This window comes from Ursus americanus, chromosome X, assembly GCF_024610735.1.
Source record: "Ursus americanus isolate L20-20 chromosome X, mUrsAme1.1.p, whole genome shotgun sequence".
NCBI lineage: Eukaryota > Metazoa > Chordata > Mammalia > Carnivora > Ursidae > Ursus > Ursus americanus.
In genome coordinates this window covers 29,225,740-29,243,522 of record NC_142164.1, presented here as the reverse complement: position 1 = coordinate 29,243,522, position 17,783 = coordinate 29,225,740, and the positions used below count along the sequence as shown (strand labels likewise).

Genomic DNA, 17,783 nt, shown 5'->3' with positions numbered 1-17,783 from the left:
GTAACAGCAGAAGGCGCGCTCATGTAAGTCAGACACAAATGGATGCACATTATCTTCACTTCCACTGAACATTTTTCTGGAAGTGTTCACCAAAGCAAATACTATGGAAGTATATATTTTAGGAAAAAAGATGGTAAAAAAATGATACTTTCTGGCAGATGATATAATTTGTACTCCTGGAGAATCCAAGAGAAAAAACTGAAAATCCACCCCCCCATGCTGTATTGCCTCTAACGATTTTAATTCACTTTATCTTTTTTTTTTTCAATTTATTTATTTATTTGAGAGAGAGAGAGAGAACATGAGCAGGGGGAGGGACAGAGGGAGAAGGAGAGAATCTTAAGCAAAGTCCCCACTGAGCACAGAGCCCAACACAGGGCTCGATCCCACAACCCTGAGATCACGACCTGAGCCGAAATCAAGAGTCCAACGTTTGGGGCGTCTGGGTGGCTCAGTCATTAAGCGTCTGCCTTTGGCTCAGGTCATGATCCCAGCGTCCTGGGATGGAGCCCTGCATCGGGCTCCCTGCTCCGCTGGAGCCTGCTTCTTCCTCTCCCACTCCCCCTGCTTGTGTTCCCTCTCTCGCTGGCTGTCTCTCTCTGTCAAATAAACAAATAAAATCTAAAAAAAAAAAAAAAAGAGTCCAACATTTAACTGACTAAGCTACCCAGGCGCCCCAGGGCACATAGCTCTTTAGAGTGAATTAAAACCGGGGCGCCTGGGTGGCTCAGTTAAGCATCTGATTCTTGATTGCGGCTCAGGTCGTGATCTCAGGGTCATGGGATCAAGTCCTGTCTCGGGCTCTGTGCTCAGTGGGGCGTCTGCTGCTCTTTCTCTTTCCCTCTCCCTCTTCCCCTCCCCCTGCTCATGTGCACATTCTCTAACAAAATAAATAAAATCTTTAAAAAAAAAAAAAAGAGCCATGTGCCCTCAGTTGCCTAAGCAGGGACTGAGGGTCTATTAAAGACTCAACTAGGGACGCCTGGGTGGCTCAGTCGGTTAAGCAACTGCCTTCGGCTCAGGTCATGATCCCAGATCATGGGTTTGAGTCCCGCATCGGGCTCCTTGCTCGGCAGGGAGCCCGCCTCCCTCTGCCTGCTCTGCCTGCCGCTCCCCCTGCTTGTGCTCTCTGACAAATAAATACATACAATCTTCAAAAAGAAATTGAAGACTCAATTAGAAATCAATACTGTTAGAACTCCAAAGAAGTGGGGCGCCTGGGTGGCACAGCGGTTAAGCGTCTGCCTTCTGCTCAGGGCGTGATCCCGGCGTTGTGGGATCGAGCCCCACATCAGGCTCCTCCGCTATGAGCCTGCTTCTTCCTCTCCCACTCCCCCTGCTTGTGTTCCCTCTCTCGCTGGCTGTCTCTATCTCTGTCGAATAAATAAATAAAATCTTAAAAAAAAAAATAGGCCTTAAAACAAAAAAAGAACTCCAAAGAAGTTAGGACTCATTCTACTACATCTTGATTAAACTGTTCATGGTTATAAGAATCTGAAAATCCTTGGTTTTCAGGAAAAATAGATCTCTGAAGCCAGGCACAAAGGATAAACCATTAAGGCCTCACTCCTATCCCCACCCCTAAGCCCCTGTTGCCCCCCTAGAGGCAACAGCCACTTCCTGTCTTGTTCCCTTCAAGCGGCGGTCTGAACTTAAATGAGCGTGTCCGTACATGTGCACACACATGCGCAAGAGATAACTTCTTGAGTTTCTTTTTCCAGGCAAAAGAAAATGGATGGGACTAAAAATTTCCAAATCCAGAAGACGGGTGTGGCTCAAAGCCCTGCAGGCCAGGGGACAGACAGAGAAGACGACAACGGCAATGTGAACGAGCTGGCTCTAGCATTAGTGAAGAGGGCCATCCACGCGGCTCTTAAGACTCTGGAAGGTAGTAACCCTCTTGCAGGCCTGGAGGACTGTCCCATCACATAATGCCACACTACCAGGCAGCTAACAGACTCTCACCTTTTTTTTTTTTTTTTTTTTTTGCAGAAGCTGAACAGCCAATCACAAACATCAAGTGGATCACACACGGTGAATTCACAGCGGAAAGGGGCCGCAAACAAATTGAGGAGTTCGTGCTGGTAAGTTAGCTGACGGCTCCAGATCGGTACACAAGGGTGAGGAGCAATGAGAAGGGGCATTTGATGAAAAGTGTAAAACCCGGAAACCCTAGATGATTTCAAAGGCGACTGAAGAAGTAAACACTGTCCCATTCTGGTTTCCAAAATCAACACGGTATGGTTTGACGGTGAAAGGCACAAGCGTATTTCCCTGTTTTTATCATCCTAACCTTACAGCTCCCTCGGAAAACCGGACACTCCCAGTTAAGCAATTTTCCCACACTAGTGCTCTAAGTGGGGGCCTCGTGGCCTAAGGAGGGAGCCGTTCTTCCAAAACGGGAGTTTGTCATCACCAACTTTAGAAATCTCGTATTAACAGAGGGGATGCCGATGGGTCTTTCTGCTTCGGTTTTGGAACATAATGCCCGCACACCATGATGTGCATGCCTGTGAGTTCGTTTCTCTTTTCCGCCTGTGCCTGGCTCTGACCCATTTGTGTGGCTTATCCTGGCAGCTCTGGAGAGAAGGCCGTGGGCTGCTTTGCATAACCGGCGGGGTGGATTAAAAAATGGCTTGAAATCCCTACCCACTGTATTTCCTCAGAAGAGGGACAAGCTGAAACAGGTGGAGGCAAACTCCTCACCCCTCGGAGAAGTTTCCTGCTGTCTCTGCTTCTCTGGCCAGGCCATCACAGCCTCCAGCCCCAAGGGCAGTTTCCTAGGCCCCAGGAAGGCCCAGTCAGGTGGAAGCGAGGTGGTTCCACACCCTCTTACACCCCAGAAGGCACATCTCCATTACACGGGGTACCTAGAGCACAGTGAAGACAAGACGCACGGTGCAAAGCACTACTTACTCTCGGACCTCCTTGCTCTGGAGAACGTCTCCCTTTGGAGTCGGGCAAAAGCCTCTGCCTACTGCACCCAGGGTTTGTGAATCAGACTGGAATGGGACACAGAACAAGCAGAAAAATTTCCCCCAACAATGCCACCAGTTACTCTGAGTAAAAGGCAAAAGTAAGTCCTGACAATGGCCTACAGAGCTTGAAGTGATCTGAGTCCCCTCCTCCCTCCAACTTATGGCTCAGAGTCATCACCTGCTGCCTTCTCCCCTTTCACCTTCCTCCCTGCAGCCACACCTGTCTCCTTCCTGTGCAACTGCCAGGCACGCTTCCACCTCAGGGCCTTTGCACTTGCAGTGCTCTCTGCCTGGAACCCTCTCCCCTGCGATCTGTTCTCACGGTTCATGCCTTACCTCTCTTGAGATCTTTGTTAAGATGCCGCCTGTTCACTCACTCTGAGAATGACCTGGAGACTAGTAGAAGAGCTCTTCCACAGCTAAAGATATAAAGAAAAAGCCGTATTAAGAAGGGTAGCAGGGACCAAGACAAAGTCGGGGACTAAATCCCTGCACGGCACACCACACGTGGGAGGGACAGCACAGGCACTCCCTGAGAAGCGGGAGGTTCAAGCCCCACCTCTGGGCGCCACCCACCCTGAAGACTGCACCGGGAAGATGAACCCCCCCAACATCCGGCCTTGAAAATCAGCAGGGTTTCATCCCAGGAGCTTTGAAAATCAGGGGGGCCTACTTAACTCCAGGAGAGCCAAAGTATTATAGGAAACCAAGACTCTGCTCTTAAAGGGCCCCCATACTATCACTCTCCCTGAGACCAAGCACAGGGGCAGTGGTTTGGAAGGTGCCTGGACTATATGTGAAGACGATTTATTGGCTAACTTTAGGGTTATGTGCCAAAGGGGCAGGGATCTGTAGGAACTTCCTCATTTGGGACCAGCATCTCCCCAGAGCAATCACCACCCTGCCACATGTGGTGGGCAGCCTTGGCCAAGACCAGTGTCCCTCCAAAGCAACTCATGCCCCAAGGGGAGGCCAGCCCCACCTACCAGCACGCCCACAATAGTCACTACCTGGCATTGCAGCCAGAGGGCCAAGGTTCGGCTCTGCTCACCAGCACCCCCACAGCAGTCACAGCTGAGTCACAATAGGACAGTGCATACAGCCCACACGTGGGACACCCCTGGAGTGCCTGGTTCTGGTGATGAGGGGTGATTATACTACTGGGCCCCACGGAACACCTTCTACATAAGGCCACTACTTTCAAGATGGAGGAGATGGAGCTGATGTACCTAATACATAGAAACAAACACACAGAGTCAGACAAAATGAGACGGTGGAACAAGAACAAGACAAAACGACAGAAAAAGATCTAAAAACGTTGATAAGCAATTTATCTGATAAAGAGTTCAAAGTAACGGTCATAAAGATACCCACAAGAATATAAGAGTTGGGAGAAGAATGGATGAACTCAGTGAGACCTTCAACAAAGAGATAGAAAATATTTTTACTTTTATTTTTTGAGAGAGAGAGAGAGAACGAATGCGTGCTCAAGTGGGGGAGGGGCAGAGAGACAGGGAGAGAGAATCCCAAGCAGGCTCCTTGCCTAGTGGGGAGCCTGATGCGGGGCTCAATCTCACAACCCTGAGATCATGACCTGCGCCAAAATCAAGAGTCAGACACTTAACCGACTGAGGCACCCAAGTGCCCAAAAAAGGAATTCTTAAGAAATGAGAGTAGGATAAGGTACCACTGGAACACCATCAAACATATAAACATTTGCATTATAGGGGTCCCAGAAAGAAAATAGAGAGAGAAAGGGGCAGAAAACCTATCTGAGGACATAATAGCTAAAAACTTCCCTAACCTGGGGAAAGAAACAGATATCTGGGTCCAGGGAGGACAGACAGCCCCAAAAAAGAGGAACCCAAGGAGGCCCACGCCAAGACACATATAATTAAAATGGCAAAAACTAAAGATAAAGGGGTGCCTGGGTGGCACAGTCGTTAAGCGTCTGCCTTCGGCTCAGGGCGTGATCCCGGTGTTCTGGGATCGAGCCCCACATCAGGCTCCTCCGCTAGGAGCCTGCTTCTTCCTCTCCCACTCCCCCTGCTTGTGTTCCCTCTCTCGCTGGCTGTCTCTCTCTGTCAAATAAATAAATAAAATATTTTAAAAAATAAAGATAAAGAGAGAATCTTAAAACAGCAAGAGAATATAAATTGTTATGTATATGAGAACCCCCATAAGGCGATCAGCTGATTTTTCAGCAGAGAGTTTGCAGGCCAAAAGGGAGTAGTGCAATATATTCAAAGTACTGAAAAGAAAAACCTACAACCAAGAATACTCTACCCAGCAAGGTCATCAATCAGAACTGAAGGAGAGATAGAGTTCTCAAGCAAAAGTTAAAGGAGTTCATCACCACTAAACCAGCATTACAAAAAATGTTAAAGGGACTTGTTTAAGTAAAAAGGCCATAATTAGAAGACAATTATGAAAGAAAAAATTTTACTGGTAAAAGCAAACATACAGTAGAGCTAGTAGATGAATCACTGATAAAGCTGGTATGCAGGTTAAAAGACAAAAGTAGTAAAATCAATTATAGCTACAATAATTATTTAAGAGACACACAAAATGAAAAAATGTAAAATACGATGTCTCGGAGGAAGGGATTAAAAATGTAGCACTTTTAGAATGTGTTCCAAATTAAGTGACCATCAACTTAAAATACACTGCGATATATACATAGCGTGTTACATATGAACCTGCCGGTAACCACAATCCCCAACCCCGTAACAGACACACAAAAGACACAGGAATCCAAACATAACATTAAAGCAAGTAATCAAATCACAAGGGAAGAAAGGAACAGAGAAGAACTATAAAAACAACCAGAAAACAATTAACAAACTAATCCTAACTACATGCCTAGCAGTAATTGCTTTAAATGTAAATAGACTACATGTTCCAATCGTAAGACACAGGATGACTGAATGGATAAAAAACCAAAACCCATCTCTATGCTGTCTAAAAGAGACTCACTTCAGACCTCGAGACACATACAGACTGAAAGTGAAGGGATGGGAAAAGCTATTCCAAGCAAACGGGAGGAAAAAAAGGAAAACCAGGGTAGCGATACTTATACCAGACAAAATAGACTTTAAAACAAAACCTGTAACCAGAGACAAAGGGCATTACATAATGATAAAGGGGTCAATTCAACAAGAAGATATAAGACTTGTAAATATCGATGCACCCAACACAGGAGCACCTAAATATATCAAGAAAATATTGACAAATCTAAAGGGAGAAATTGACAGTAGTACAGTAATAGTAGGGGACTTTAACACCCCACTTGTATCAATAGATCATCCAGACAGAAAATCAATAAGGAAAGTGACTTTGAATAACACATTAGACCAGACGGACTTAACATATACCCACAACATTCCATCCCCAAACAGTAGAATACACATTCTTTTCAAGTACACATGGAATATTCTCCAGGACAGATCACATGTTAGGCCAGAAAACAAGTCTCAATAAACTTAAGTAGACTGAACTCCTACCAAGCGTCTTTTCTTAGCACAATGGTATGAAAATAGAAGCCAATTACAAGAAGAAAACGAAAAAAACTACAAATACCCGGAGGCTAAACATGATACTAAGCAATCAGTGGCTGAACAAAGAAGTCAGAGAGGAAATAAAAAAATACCTTGAGACAAAGGAAAATGGAAACAACACAGTACAAAATCTATGCAATGCAGCAATAGAAGTTTTAGAGGGAAGTGTTTTTTTTAAAGATTTTTTATTTAGGGACACCTGGGTGGCTCAGTCAATTAAGCGTCTGCCTTTGGCTCAGGTCATGATCCCGGAGTCCCAGGATGGAACCTCACGTTGGGCTCCCTGCTCAGCAGGGAGTTTGCTTCTCCCTCTCCGTCTGTCCCTCCCCGCCATTCGTGCGCTCGATCTCTCTCTCTCAAATAAATAAATAAAATCTTAAAAAAAGATTTATTTATTTGAGGGGGGAAGAGGCAGAGGGAGAAGGAGAAAAAACTTAAGCAGACTCCACGCTAAGGGAAGTTTACAGCACTAAAGGCCCAACTCAAGAAATCTGAAAATCTCAAATAAACAATTTTAATCTTACACCTAAAGGAACTAGAAAAAGAACAAAGCCCAAAATTAGTAGAAGGAAATAGTAAGTATCAGAGAGAAGATAAATGAAATAGAAACTTAAAAGAAAACATCAGAAAAGATCAATGAAACTAAGAGCTGGTTTTTGAAAAGATAAAATTGAAAAAACTTTAGCAAGACTCATGAAGGAAAAAAGAGAGAGGACTCGAATGAAGAAAATCAGGAATGAAAGAAGTTGTAACTGACACCACAGAAATACAAATGATTATAAGAGACTAGTCTGAAAAATTCTTTGTTGCAAACAAATTAAACAACCTGGAAGAAATGGATAAATTCCTAGAAACATTCTAAGACTGGAATCAAGAAGAAATGGAAAATCTGAACAGACAAAGTACTAATAATGAAATTGAATCAGTACTCAAAAAAACCCCCAACAAAAGAAGTCTGGGACCAGATGGCTTCACAAGTGAATTTCACCAATTATTTTTTTAAAGATTTTATTTATTTATTTGAGAGAGAGCAAGCACAAGCGAGAGACAGCATGAGGGGGGGAGGCAGAGGGAGAGGCAGGAGCAGACACCCTGCTGAGCAGGGAGCCCAATGCAGGGCTCAATCCCAGAACCCTGGGACCATGACCTGAGCTAAAGGCAGATGCTTAACCGACTGAGCCACCCAGGCGCCCCTCACCAAACATTTAAAAAGGAGTTGATACTTATCCTTCTCCAACTATTCCAAAAAATTAAAGAGGAAAGGATGCTTCCCAATCACTCAAGGAGACGAGCATTACCCTGATACCAAAACCAGACAGACACTACACAAAAATAAAATTCCAGGTCAGTATCCCCGAGGAACATAGATGCAAACATCCTCAATGATACATTAACAAACTGAGCTCAACAATACATTAAAAGTATCTTATACCATGATCAAGTGGGATTTATTCCAGGGATGCGAGGATGATTTAATATACACAAATTAATCAGTGTGATACACCATGTTAACAAAATAAAGGATACAAATAATATGATCATCTCAATAAATGCAGAAAAAGCATTTGACACAACTCAACATCCAAATATGATTAAAAACTCTCAACAGGGGCGCCTGGGTGGCACAGCGGTTAAGCGTCTGCCTTCGGCTCAGGGCGTGATCCCAGCGTTCTGGGATCGAGCCCCACATCAGGCTCCTCCGCTATGAGCCTGCTTCTTCCTCTCCCACTCCCCCTGCTTGTGTTCCCTCTCTCGCTGGCTGTCTCTATCTCTGTCGAATAAATAAATAAAAATCTTTAAAAAAAAAAAACTCTCAACAAAGTGGGCCAAGAGGAAACATACCTCATCATAAGAGAGGCCAGATATGACACACCCAGAGCTAACATCATGCTCAAGAATGAAAGGCTGAAAGCTTTCCCTCTAAGATCAGGACCACGACTAGAATGCCCACTCTTGCCACTTTTACTCAACACATAGTACAAGGCCTAGCTGTAGCAATGAAACAAGAAAAAGAAATAAAAGGCATCCAAATTGGTAAAGAAGAAGTAAAACTGTCACTATTTGCAGATGTCATGATACTATATATAGAAAACCCTAAAGACTCCACCAAAAGACTATTAGAACTAGTAAATGAATTCAGTGAAGTTGCAGGATACAAAATTAACATACGGAAATCTGTTGTTGCGTTTCTATACACTAATAACTATCAGAAAGAGAAACTGAAATACACATTTCATATACAATTGCATCAAAAAGAATAACATATGTAGGAATAAATTTAACCAAGGAGCTGGAAGACGTGTATTCTGAAAACTGTAAGACAGTGATGAAAGAAATTGAAGATGACAAATAAATGGAAAGATATATCATGCTCATGGAATGGAAGAATTAATATTGTTAAAATGCCTATACTACCCAAAGCAATCTATAGAATTCAATACAATCCCAATAAATACCAATGGCATTTTTTTTTTACATTTTAGAACAAATAATCCTAAAATCTATATGGATCGACATAAGACCCCAATTAATCAAAGCAATCTTAAGAAAGAAGAGCAAAGCAGGAAGTATTATGCTCCCAGATTTCAAACTATACTACAAAGCTATAGTAATTAAAACAGTATGGTACTGGCACAAAAACAGACATATATATCAAAGGAACAGAACAGAGTCCAGAAATAAACCCACACTTAGATGGTCAATTAATCTATGCCAAAGGAGGCAAGAGTATAAAGTGGGGAAAAGACAATCTCTTCAATAAGGGTGTTAAGAAAACTGGGCAGCCACATGCAAAATAATGAAAATGGAGGGGTGCCTGGGTGGCTCAGTCAGTTGAATGTCCGACTCTTGGTTTCAGCTCAGGTCATGATCTCAGGGTCGTGAGATCGAGCCCTGAGTCAGGCTCTGCACTTAAAGAGTGCCATCTGCTTAAGATTCTCTCCCTCTGCCCCTTCCCCCACTTGTATGTGCACACGCACTCTCTCAAATAAAATCTAAAAAAAAAAAGAAGAAAAAAGAATGAAAACAGACCACTTTTTAACACCATACACAAAAATAAACTCAAAATGGATTAAACACCTAAATGTAAGACCTAAAACCATAAAAATCCTAAAAGAAAGCACAGGAAGTAACACTTAGAAATCAGCCTTAGCAATATTTTTCTTGATGTGTCTCCTCAGGCAAGGAAAACAAAAACAAAATTAACAATTGCAACTACATCAAACTAAAAAAACCTTTGCATAGCAAAGGAAACCATCAATAAAATGAAAAGGCAACCTACTAAATGTGAGAAGATATTTTGCAAATGATATGTCTGATAAAGGGTTAATATCCAAAATCTATAAAGAATTCATACAACTCAACACCAAAAAAAAAAAAATCCATTTAAAAAATGGGCAGATGGCCTCAATAGAAACTTTTTCCAAAGAAGATATACAGATGGACAAGAAACACATGAAAAGATGCTCAACATCATTAATCATCAGGGAAATGCAAATCATAACCACAATGAGATATCACGTCACACCAGTCAGAATGGCAAATATTAAAAAGACAAGAAATCACAAGTGTTGGTGAGGATGTGGAGAAAAGGGAAGCCTCATGCACTGTTGGTGGGAATGTAAACTGGTGCAGCCACTGTGGAAAACAGCGTGGAGGTTCCTCAAAAAATTTTAAATAGTACTATATGATCCAGCAATTGCACTTCTGCATATTTTTCCGAAAACAAAAACACTAACTTGAAAAGTTAATATGCACCCCATGTTCACTGCAGCATTATTTGCTATAAGCCAAGATGTGGAAGCAACTTAAGTGTCCATCAATAGATGAATGGATAACAAAGATGTGATATATATAAAACAGAATATTATTCAGCCATTTGTGACAATATGGATGGACCTAGAGGGTATTATGCTAAGAAGTAAGTTAAAGAAAGACAAATAACATATGATTTCACTTACACATGGAATCTAAAAAAACCAGTGCACTGGGTGTTCTATGCAAATAATGTATCATGGAACATTGCATCAAAAACTGGGGATGTACTGTATGGTGACTAATATAACAAAATAAAAATTATAAAAAATAAAATAAAATTAAAATTAAAAAAATTAAAAAAAACCCAAACAAATGAACTAACAAATCAAAACAGAAACAGACTCAAATATAGAGAACAAACTGGTATTACCAGAGGGGAGAGGGGTATGATATGGGTAGAACAAATGAAGGGGATTAAGAGGTCCAAGCTTCCAGTTATAAAATGAACTAGTCACGGGGCGCTCAGCTGGCTCAGTTGGTGGAGCGTGTGACTCTTGATCTCGGGGTTGTGAGTTCAAGCCCCACATTCCGCACAGAGATTACTTGAAATAAAATCTTTAAAAATAAATAAGATAAAATAAAATAGTCACAGGGATGAAAAGTACAGCAGAGAAAATAGTCATTATAATGTGTAATAATTTTGCACGGTGATGAACCTATCATGATCATTTCATAATGTACATAAATATTGAATCACTATGTTGTATACCTGAAACTAATATAATACTGTATGTCAGCTATAGCTCAATTTAAAAAAGAATCCATCTGCTCACTGAGGCCTTTCCTGGCCACCTCGTCTAAAACTGCAACCCATTCTCCTTCTCTGATTTACTTCTTCCCTTAATTCAGCTCTACCTTAGATACTAGGTTTTACCCTTTGCCTTTCTTCTACCTACAGATCATACAGGCCATGAGAGCAGAGGCTTTTACTCAGTTCTCTGTCCCCAGCCCCTAGAAAGGTCAAGTACACAGAGATACTCTAATATGTGTGTCGAAAACAGATTTATTCTCTCCATACCATTGTTTGTTCACAGATGAAGAGCTTACCTACTGTGTGGGACTGTTATGAGGATAAGATGATTAGAAAGTAACTGAAAAGTTAAAAGCTCTGTAAAACTACTGACATAAAATCACCTTGTTCCCAGCCCTGCTAATGCAGCGAGCCCAGAAGTTAAGTCTGCCATCTAAGTGTCAGACATTTCTGATGGAGAGCTTTCTCAAGCTTATTGCAGACTTCCCAGAGTCCGCCGTACACCAGGGGATGGCAAATTAGTAGTTACTATTTACTGAGCATTACTGTGTGTCAAGTACTGCGAAGCACTTCACATGCATGATCTCATCCAACCCCCACAATGAACCTGCATGTAGGTACATCAGTATACCCATTTTACAGATGAGAAACCCTGAGGTTCAGAGAGGTTGGATAATTTGTCCAAAGTCTTTTTTTTAAAGACTGTATTTATTTATTTTAGAAAGTGAAAGCATGCATAAGCAAGGGAATGGGCAGGAGAGGGAGAGGCAGGGAATCTCAAGCTGACTCTGCCCTGAGCACGGAGCCTATCGTGGGGCTTGATCCCATGACCCTGAGATCACGACCTGAGACGAAACTGAGTCAGACACTTAACCGACTGAGCCACCTAGGCGCCCCTGTTCTAAGTCTTTCTGATTAAGCAGCAAAATAAAGTTTTGATCAAGGTCTGATATACTTTGGCCACCATAGTAGGAAAAATTCTTTTTTTTTTCTTTAAAGATTTTATTTATTTATTTGAGAGACAGTGAGCAAGCATGAGTTGGGGGGAGGGGCAGAGGGAGAAACAGCCTCCCCAGTGAGCAGGGAGCCCAATGCGGGGCTCAGGGGTCGATCCTGGGACTCTAGGATCACGATCGGAGCCAAAGGCAGATGCTTAACCGACTGAGCCACCCAGGTGCCCCTGAAAAGTTCTTTTTGATGACAAAAATAATGCAGTTTTACTATCCGTGAAAAATGCAAATTCAAAAGATTTTGAGGTATTACAATGTGAATAAGAATGATTAAACCTGGTGTCCAAAGGCTTGTGTGTTTTGGGGAAGGGATAGGTACACTTACACATTGCCAATGGGCACAATTAGTTTATTCTCTTACGGAACACAATCCGGCAACAGCAATATACAAGTAAGTTCTTTATAAGAGAAAAGCTGGAAAAGCCCCAATGCCTAATACCCAGTTAAAATTATTTTTATAGGGGTGCCTGGGTGGCACAGCGGTTAAGCGTCTGCCTTCGGCTCAGGGCGTGATCCTTGTGTTCTGGGATCGAGCCCCACATCAGGCTCCTCCGCTATGAGCCTGCTTCTTCCTCTCCCACTCCCCCTGCTTGTGTTCCCTCTCTCGCTGGCTGTCTCTATCTCTGTCGAATAAATAAATAAAATCTTTAAAAAAATTATTTTTATAATAAAATAAGGCATTATAAAAAATGAAAAATCCCCAGTAAGCAAAAGGACGCAGTAGAAAACGAAAGCTCCCCTTCCACCCTCACCATACCAGTTCTACTCCCTCAAGGGTCACTTACCAGTGGTAACAGTTTTGTGCACATACTTCCAGGTGCCTGTTGATTCTGAGTGTCCAATAATATGTCATTGGCTAAGCCATCCATGGTAGAGTAGCACAATGAGATATTGTTTCCTGGAAGCGAGTATATGAAGCAATGTTATGTAAAAATTACCAAATACAAGGATAACACACACTCACTGGAGCTACGTAAGAGTCAGCTGCCTGGACAGTGATAAAAATGGGGAAACTGGCCTGATGGAGATAGCTGAATTTCACGTGTCTAAGCCTGCCTTAGTTCGCAAAAGGAAAAACAACAACAACAACAACACTAGGACACCAAATTGAGAGGAAGAAAATCTGGTGGGGTGGAGAGACATCTAGTGGGGTGGAGAGAGCACTGAGCTGGCTGCTTGGGAGCCCTGGGTCCCAGTCCCAGCTGTTGAGTTGGACTGTCCCTTCCCATTGCTAGGCCCCAGTGTTCTCAACGGCAAAGGGAGGGGCTTCCCTAATGATCTCTAGGGACCCTTCCCATGGTACAAAGTCTTTGTGTGACAGATGAAACATTAGGGCTGGAGAAATATATTCACTTAGAGAAGTTGGAAAGAAAGGCATGCTCCAATGGGCTGCAAAGGGTTAACTAGCAGGCTCCTTCATTAAAAGGAATGACAATCTGTGTAAAATACAATCCTGATCCCAGGGAATCTAGAGTCCGGTGCTCCTGCCTGGCTGACTGAAACAATCAATTGGGTATAAGTTTGAAATAAAGTAAGCTGAGGCAGAAGGCCAACCTTTTTTTTTCAGAGGGTCTGAAATCTTTTGGCCATCTCCCCTCAGACTGTCCCTCTTCACATCACTGAAACTGTTAACTGTCCCCCTTCCTTCCTTCTGTGGACCTTCAACTTAATTTGGGATTTTTTTGATGTGGAAGCTTCCTGTGCCCCCAACCCAAGGGGGTTCAGTTGAACTTGCTGAATACCTACAGCGTTCAAGGCACTGGGCTGAGAATTGGGGCCGCACCGTGACCCCTGTGGGCCCTCGGCACTAGTAAGAGTCGTGCTTTGGAGAGAAAAACTTCACCAAGGGGATAAAATAGGGATCTGAGGGGTCTGGATGATCCTAGTGCCCGACTCATTCCTTTTCTAAACTTACTTTGTATACCACCGATGGCTGCATTGAAGTGAGTCTGATTTTCAAAAACAGCTTGTGGAATCAGCCTCATTACTTTCCAGTCACACCTTTAGGCCTCCCAAGAGGAGTGAGCAGAACGCATGTTCCGATCACTTTCTGATCACTCTCCAGCTAACCAAACTTGCGTCCCAAGTAAGGGTCTGGAGGGAGGTCAGTGTGTATACGTGTGTGTGGTGTGTTGGTGCATCTACACATCTGAGTGTGTGCCTCTGTGTTCCAAGGCCCGCTCTCCAGGGATGTTGCATTATTCACTCATTTCCTGCCGGCTCCACCTTTTCTCTCCTGCACTTGCGGAGATAATTGGGAGTTGACTCTAGTTTGAATTCCAATAAAAAATGTTAGAAATGGATGCCCGAAGCTGGGCTGTAACCCCTCCTGTTGTGTGTTGCCTTTACCTAGAGGACCTGAATAGAAGTTTGCTTTTCTTTCCATGTGCTCTTTCTCTTTTATATGAAACAGACTTGGGAGTATCAAGACCGCTGGGTGCACTACACAGAGTTTATAGCGAGGGAAGACTTGGTTCACAGCTACCACTACATCTACTGTGTCCGCTGGAGCATCCCCACCGCTAAGAGACCCATGCCCCAAGTCACTGCCTCTGCTTACTTCACCGTCAAGATCACCAAAAACAAACCTCCAGTAAGCTCTTCCTTTTCTGCCCTGTTCGCTTAGACGAGACGTCAGTGAGAATGGAGACTTCTCAAGGTCATCGATGACCCCTTCTTTGTAAAACTTAAGTCCTATTTCTGTCCTCATCTTGCTTGGCCAATCTACAGCACTTGCTGGAGCTGCTCACTCCCCGCTTCATGAAATGTTCCATTTGGCCGCTAGAACCACACACTATCTGGGTTTTCCTTCTACCTCACTGACCATTCCTTCTCAGTCTCTACTGCCCTTGAACCTGTCCTCTATACTCCACTCCTTGGTGATCTTATCGCCTCCTGGCTTTAAATGCCACCTCTAGCTTATGCTCCAGCCCAGACCTCTGCCACTTGGATGTTTAATAAACATCTCACTTCTTGTATCCAAAACTGAACTTTCGATTTTCCCTTCTCTACCTGACCCGCCCGCAGGCCTCTCATCTCCATTCATGGCCCAAGTCCTTGGCATCATCCTTGACTACTCACATCCCTCATCCAACACATTAGGAAATCCTATTGGCCCTATCTTCAAAAATAGGTCCTGAACCCAACAATTTCTTACCACTCCACTTCTATCCCCTTGGTACAAGACACCATCATCTCTTACCAAGATCATTTCAGTGGCCTCCTAACTGGTCTGCTTCCACCCTTGCCCTCAACGTGTATCTTTTCAAAACAGCAGCCGCCAGCCAGAGTGAGCCTCATAAAATGAATTTATGTCGCTCCTCTGTTTAAAATGTTCCAATGCGTTTCTCTAACTTCAAAGTGCATGCAAACGAACCGGAGACCTTGCTGGAAGGAAGATTCTGATTCAGCAGGTCTGGGGTGGGGCCTGAGATTCTGCACTGCTAACGGGCTCCCAGGTGTTGCTGCTGCAGGCCCACAGAGCACACTTGTAGTGAGGGCCTGCCGGGCCTTGCGTGACCTGGTCCCTTGTTACTTCTGCTTTCCTCCTCCTCCTCCCTCCCTCTCCTCCAGCTGTTGTGCTCTTGTGACTCTGCAATAATCCAGGTAGAGTTCCGCCTCAGGGCCTCTGCATCTGCTGTTCCCTCTGACTGGAACGCTCTCCCCTAAGTACGTGCACATCCTGCCCTCACCTCCTACATCACACTTTCTATCCCTTCCTCCATGCTTTTGCTTTTTCTCCCTGACACTTTCTCACCTCTGCTATTCTATGTAATTTACTATCTTGTTATTGTCTGTTCCCCCTACCGGAATGTAAGCTCCACAAAGGCAGGCGTTTTTGTTTTGCTGTAAAACGAGGCCTGGCAAATAATAGGCACTCAACAAATACTTGAAGGAATGACGGCGTATAGCCACCAAGCAGACCATGAACGTGAACTATGTTGATAGCTGGTGTGAAAGGAGTCCAAATAACGTCCACGAATCCAGGGTTAGGGCCATGAAAGGAGCAGGTCTGGTTCTCAGCATAATGCCTGGAATACAGCAGACATAAACACGTTATGTCCCCCCTTGCCGTCCATCCTTTCACAGAAGTTATCTGAGGCTTTGTCGGCCTCCAGAGCTTCACATCTGACTACACAGTGAGCCAACTATGTCTTATATTTATCTTATGCTACTACAAACTTATTTGAACCTGGAGTCCTGTAAAAAGATAACGTACGTGGAGATCTCACTTCTCCTGGTCATCTATCCTGCCCTCAGCTGTCTTGCTAACTGGCAAGGTTGGAGACTGGAAAGTAAGGCTGCTGGAGATAAGCAAGACCATGACCGGAGACTGTACACCGAGGGCTTAGGAGAAGGGCTCTTGCTCAGAATTCCAAATATAATTTTGGAAGGGAGCATGGGTGGGGACCACTGAGACAATATTACAACCTCCACTTTTATGCTGCTTTAAAAATGTTTTCAAACCTTGGTTATATTATTTCATTCTTATGCTACTCCTAAGAGGTAAATACTGTCAATTGAGTAAAGTGGAACATAAAAAGAAGGTAAATGACAATTCATGATGAGCACAAGCCTTTCCTGACTTGTTTCCAATTCTGCAGAGATTCTTCAGGTATCTGTTGCCAAAAATATCTTTTGGGAAACAGAGATTTGAAGTGACAAAGAACTACCACCTACAGACATCCCAATAAGGAGGATGAATTCTAGAAACTTTAATTAGAGAGTATACATATGGACAAGTGTAGGGATGGAAGGAATTGAGTGGAGTTGGTTTAATTGGTATAAGCTAACAGTTATCCTTTTCTCTCTTAGGATATGCCCATTGAGGTCTTTTATATCTTTGAGGGCCTTTCGTTAGTTCACAGGTAATGAACATTTGGAGACTTTTTTTTTTTTTTTTGTAATCTCTACCCGCAACGTGGGGCTAGAACTCCTGGCCCCAAGATCAAGAGCTCCATGCTCTACTCTACTGACTGAGCCAGCCAGGTGCCCCTGGAGACTTATTTTTAAAAGAGTGGTGGGTAAAGGTCATCCCACTACAGGAACCTAGCAGGCCCATAGCCACAGATAACTCATGTAATGGTCACTTTTCTTCTTTGGCCCACCCACCCCATTAGGATGGGCTGAAGGGATTCTGCCACTGTTCTAGAAAAATTTTTTTAATGTCTTGTTTTTCAGTAATTAGAAACTTGAAGATTAACTGCTAAAGGAGGGTGGGGGCAAAGTGGGTCATGTCTACTGTTTCTATGGGAAACGGCACAGTCACATGGAATTAAGTCCTATATAATAATCTTTTATTTGTACAGCAGCTCTTTTAGAGAATCTTTACATATAAACTCATTAATCCCTTTACTGATTGGGCCTATAGAATAAATACAGACAACCTTCGCTCCCCACCCCCAAAAGACTTCTTGCTCACTAGGAATGTAACAGAATAAACAGGGAATCCCTGGCTCAATGTTTTATGTTAAGAAGTTTTGGTATGTTTGTTTTTCTTCCTCTGCAGACCAGGAATGACTCGCTTTCGAGAAAAATGGCTGAGGGACATTATTGAGGCCAAAAATATTTTAATGGAGTCAATTCCCTTCTAATTCAATTGTGTCTAATTCTTACAGAATGTTTTAGGATTGGACTTCTAATCAGAAATGTATTAAAAATACGATACTGC

At 43.3% G+C, this 17,783-nt stretch overlaps 1 protein-coding gene across 1 annotated transcript; it reads left to right on the top strand.

Annotated features, from left to right (window-relative positions):
- The first annotated feature begins 1,591 nt into the window (after nucleotides 1–1,591).
- Nucleotides 1,592–17,777, top strand: AKAP14 (A-kinase anchoring protein 14). Its single transcript, XM_087859998.1, is given in 5 exon segments — nucleotides 1,592–1,888; nucleotides 1,993–2,084; nucleotides 14,526–14,705; nucleotides 16,928–16,980; nucleotides 17,622–17,777. Coding segments are annotated over 5 exon segments (582 nt in total). The 5' UTR covers nucleotides 1,592–1,731; the 3' UTR covers nucleotides 17,722–17,777.
- The last annotated feature ends 6 nt before the right edge of the window (nucleotides 17,778–17,783 follow it).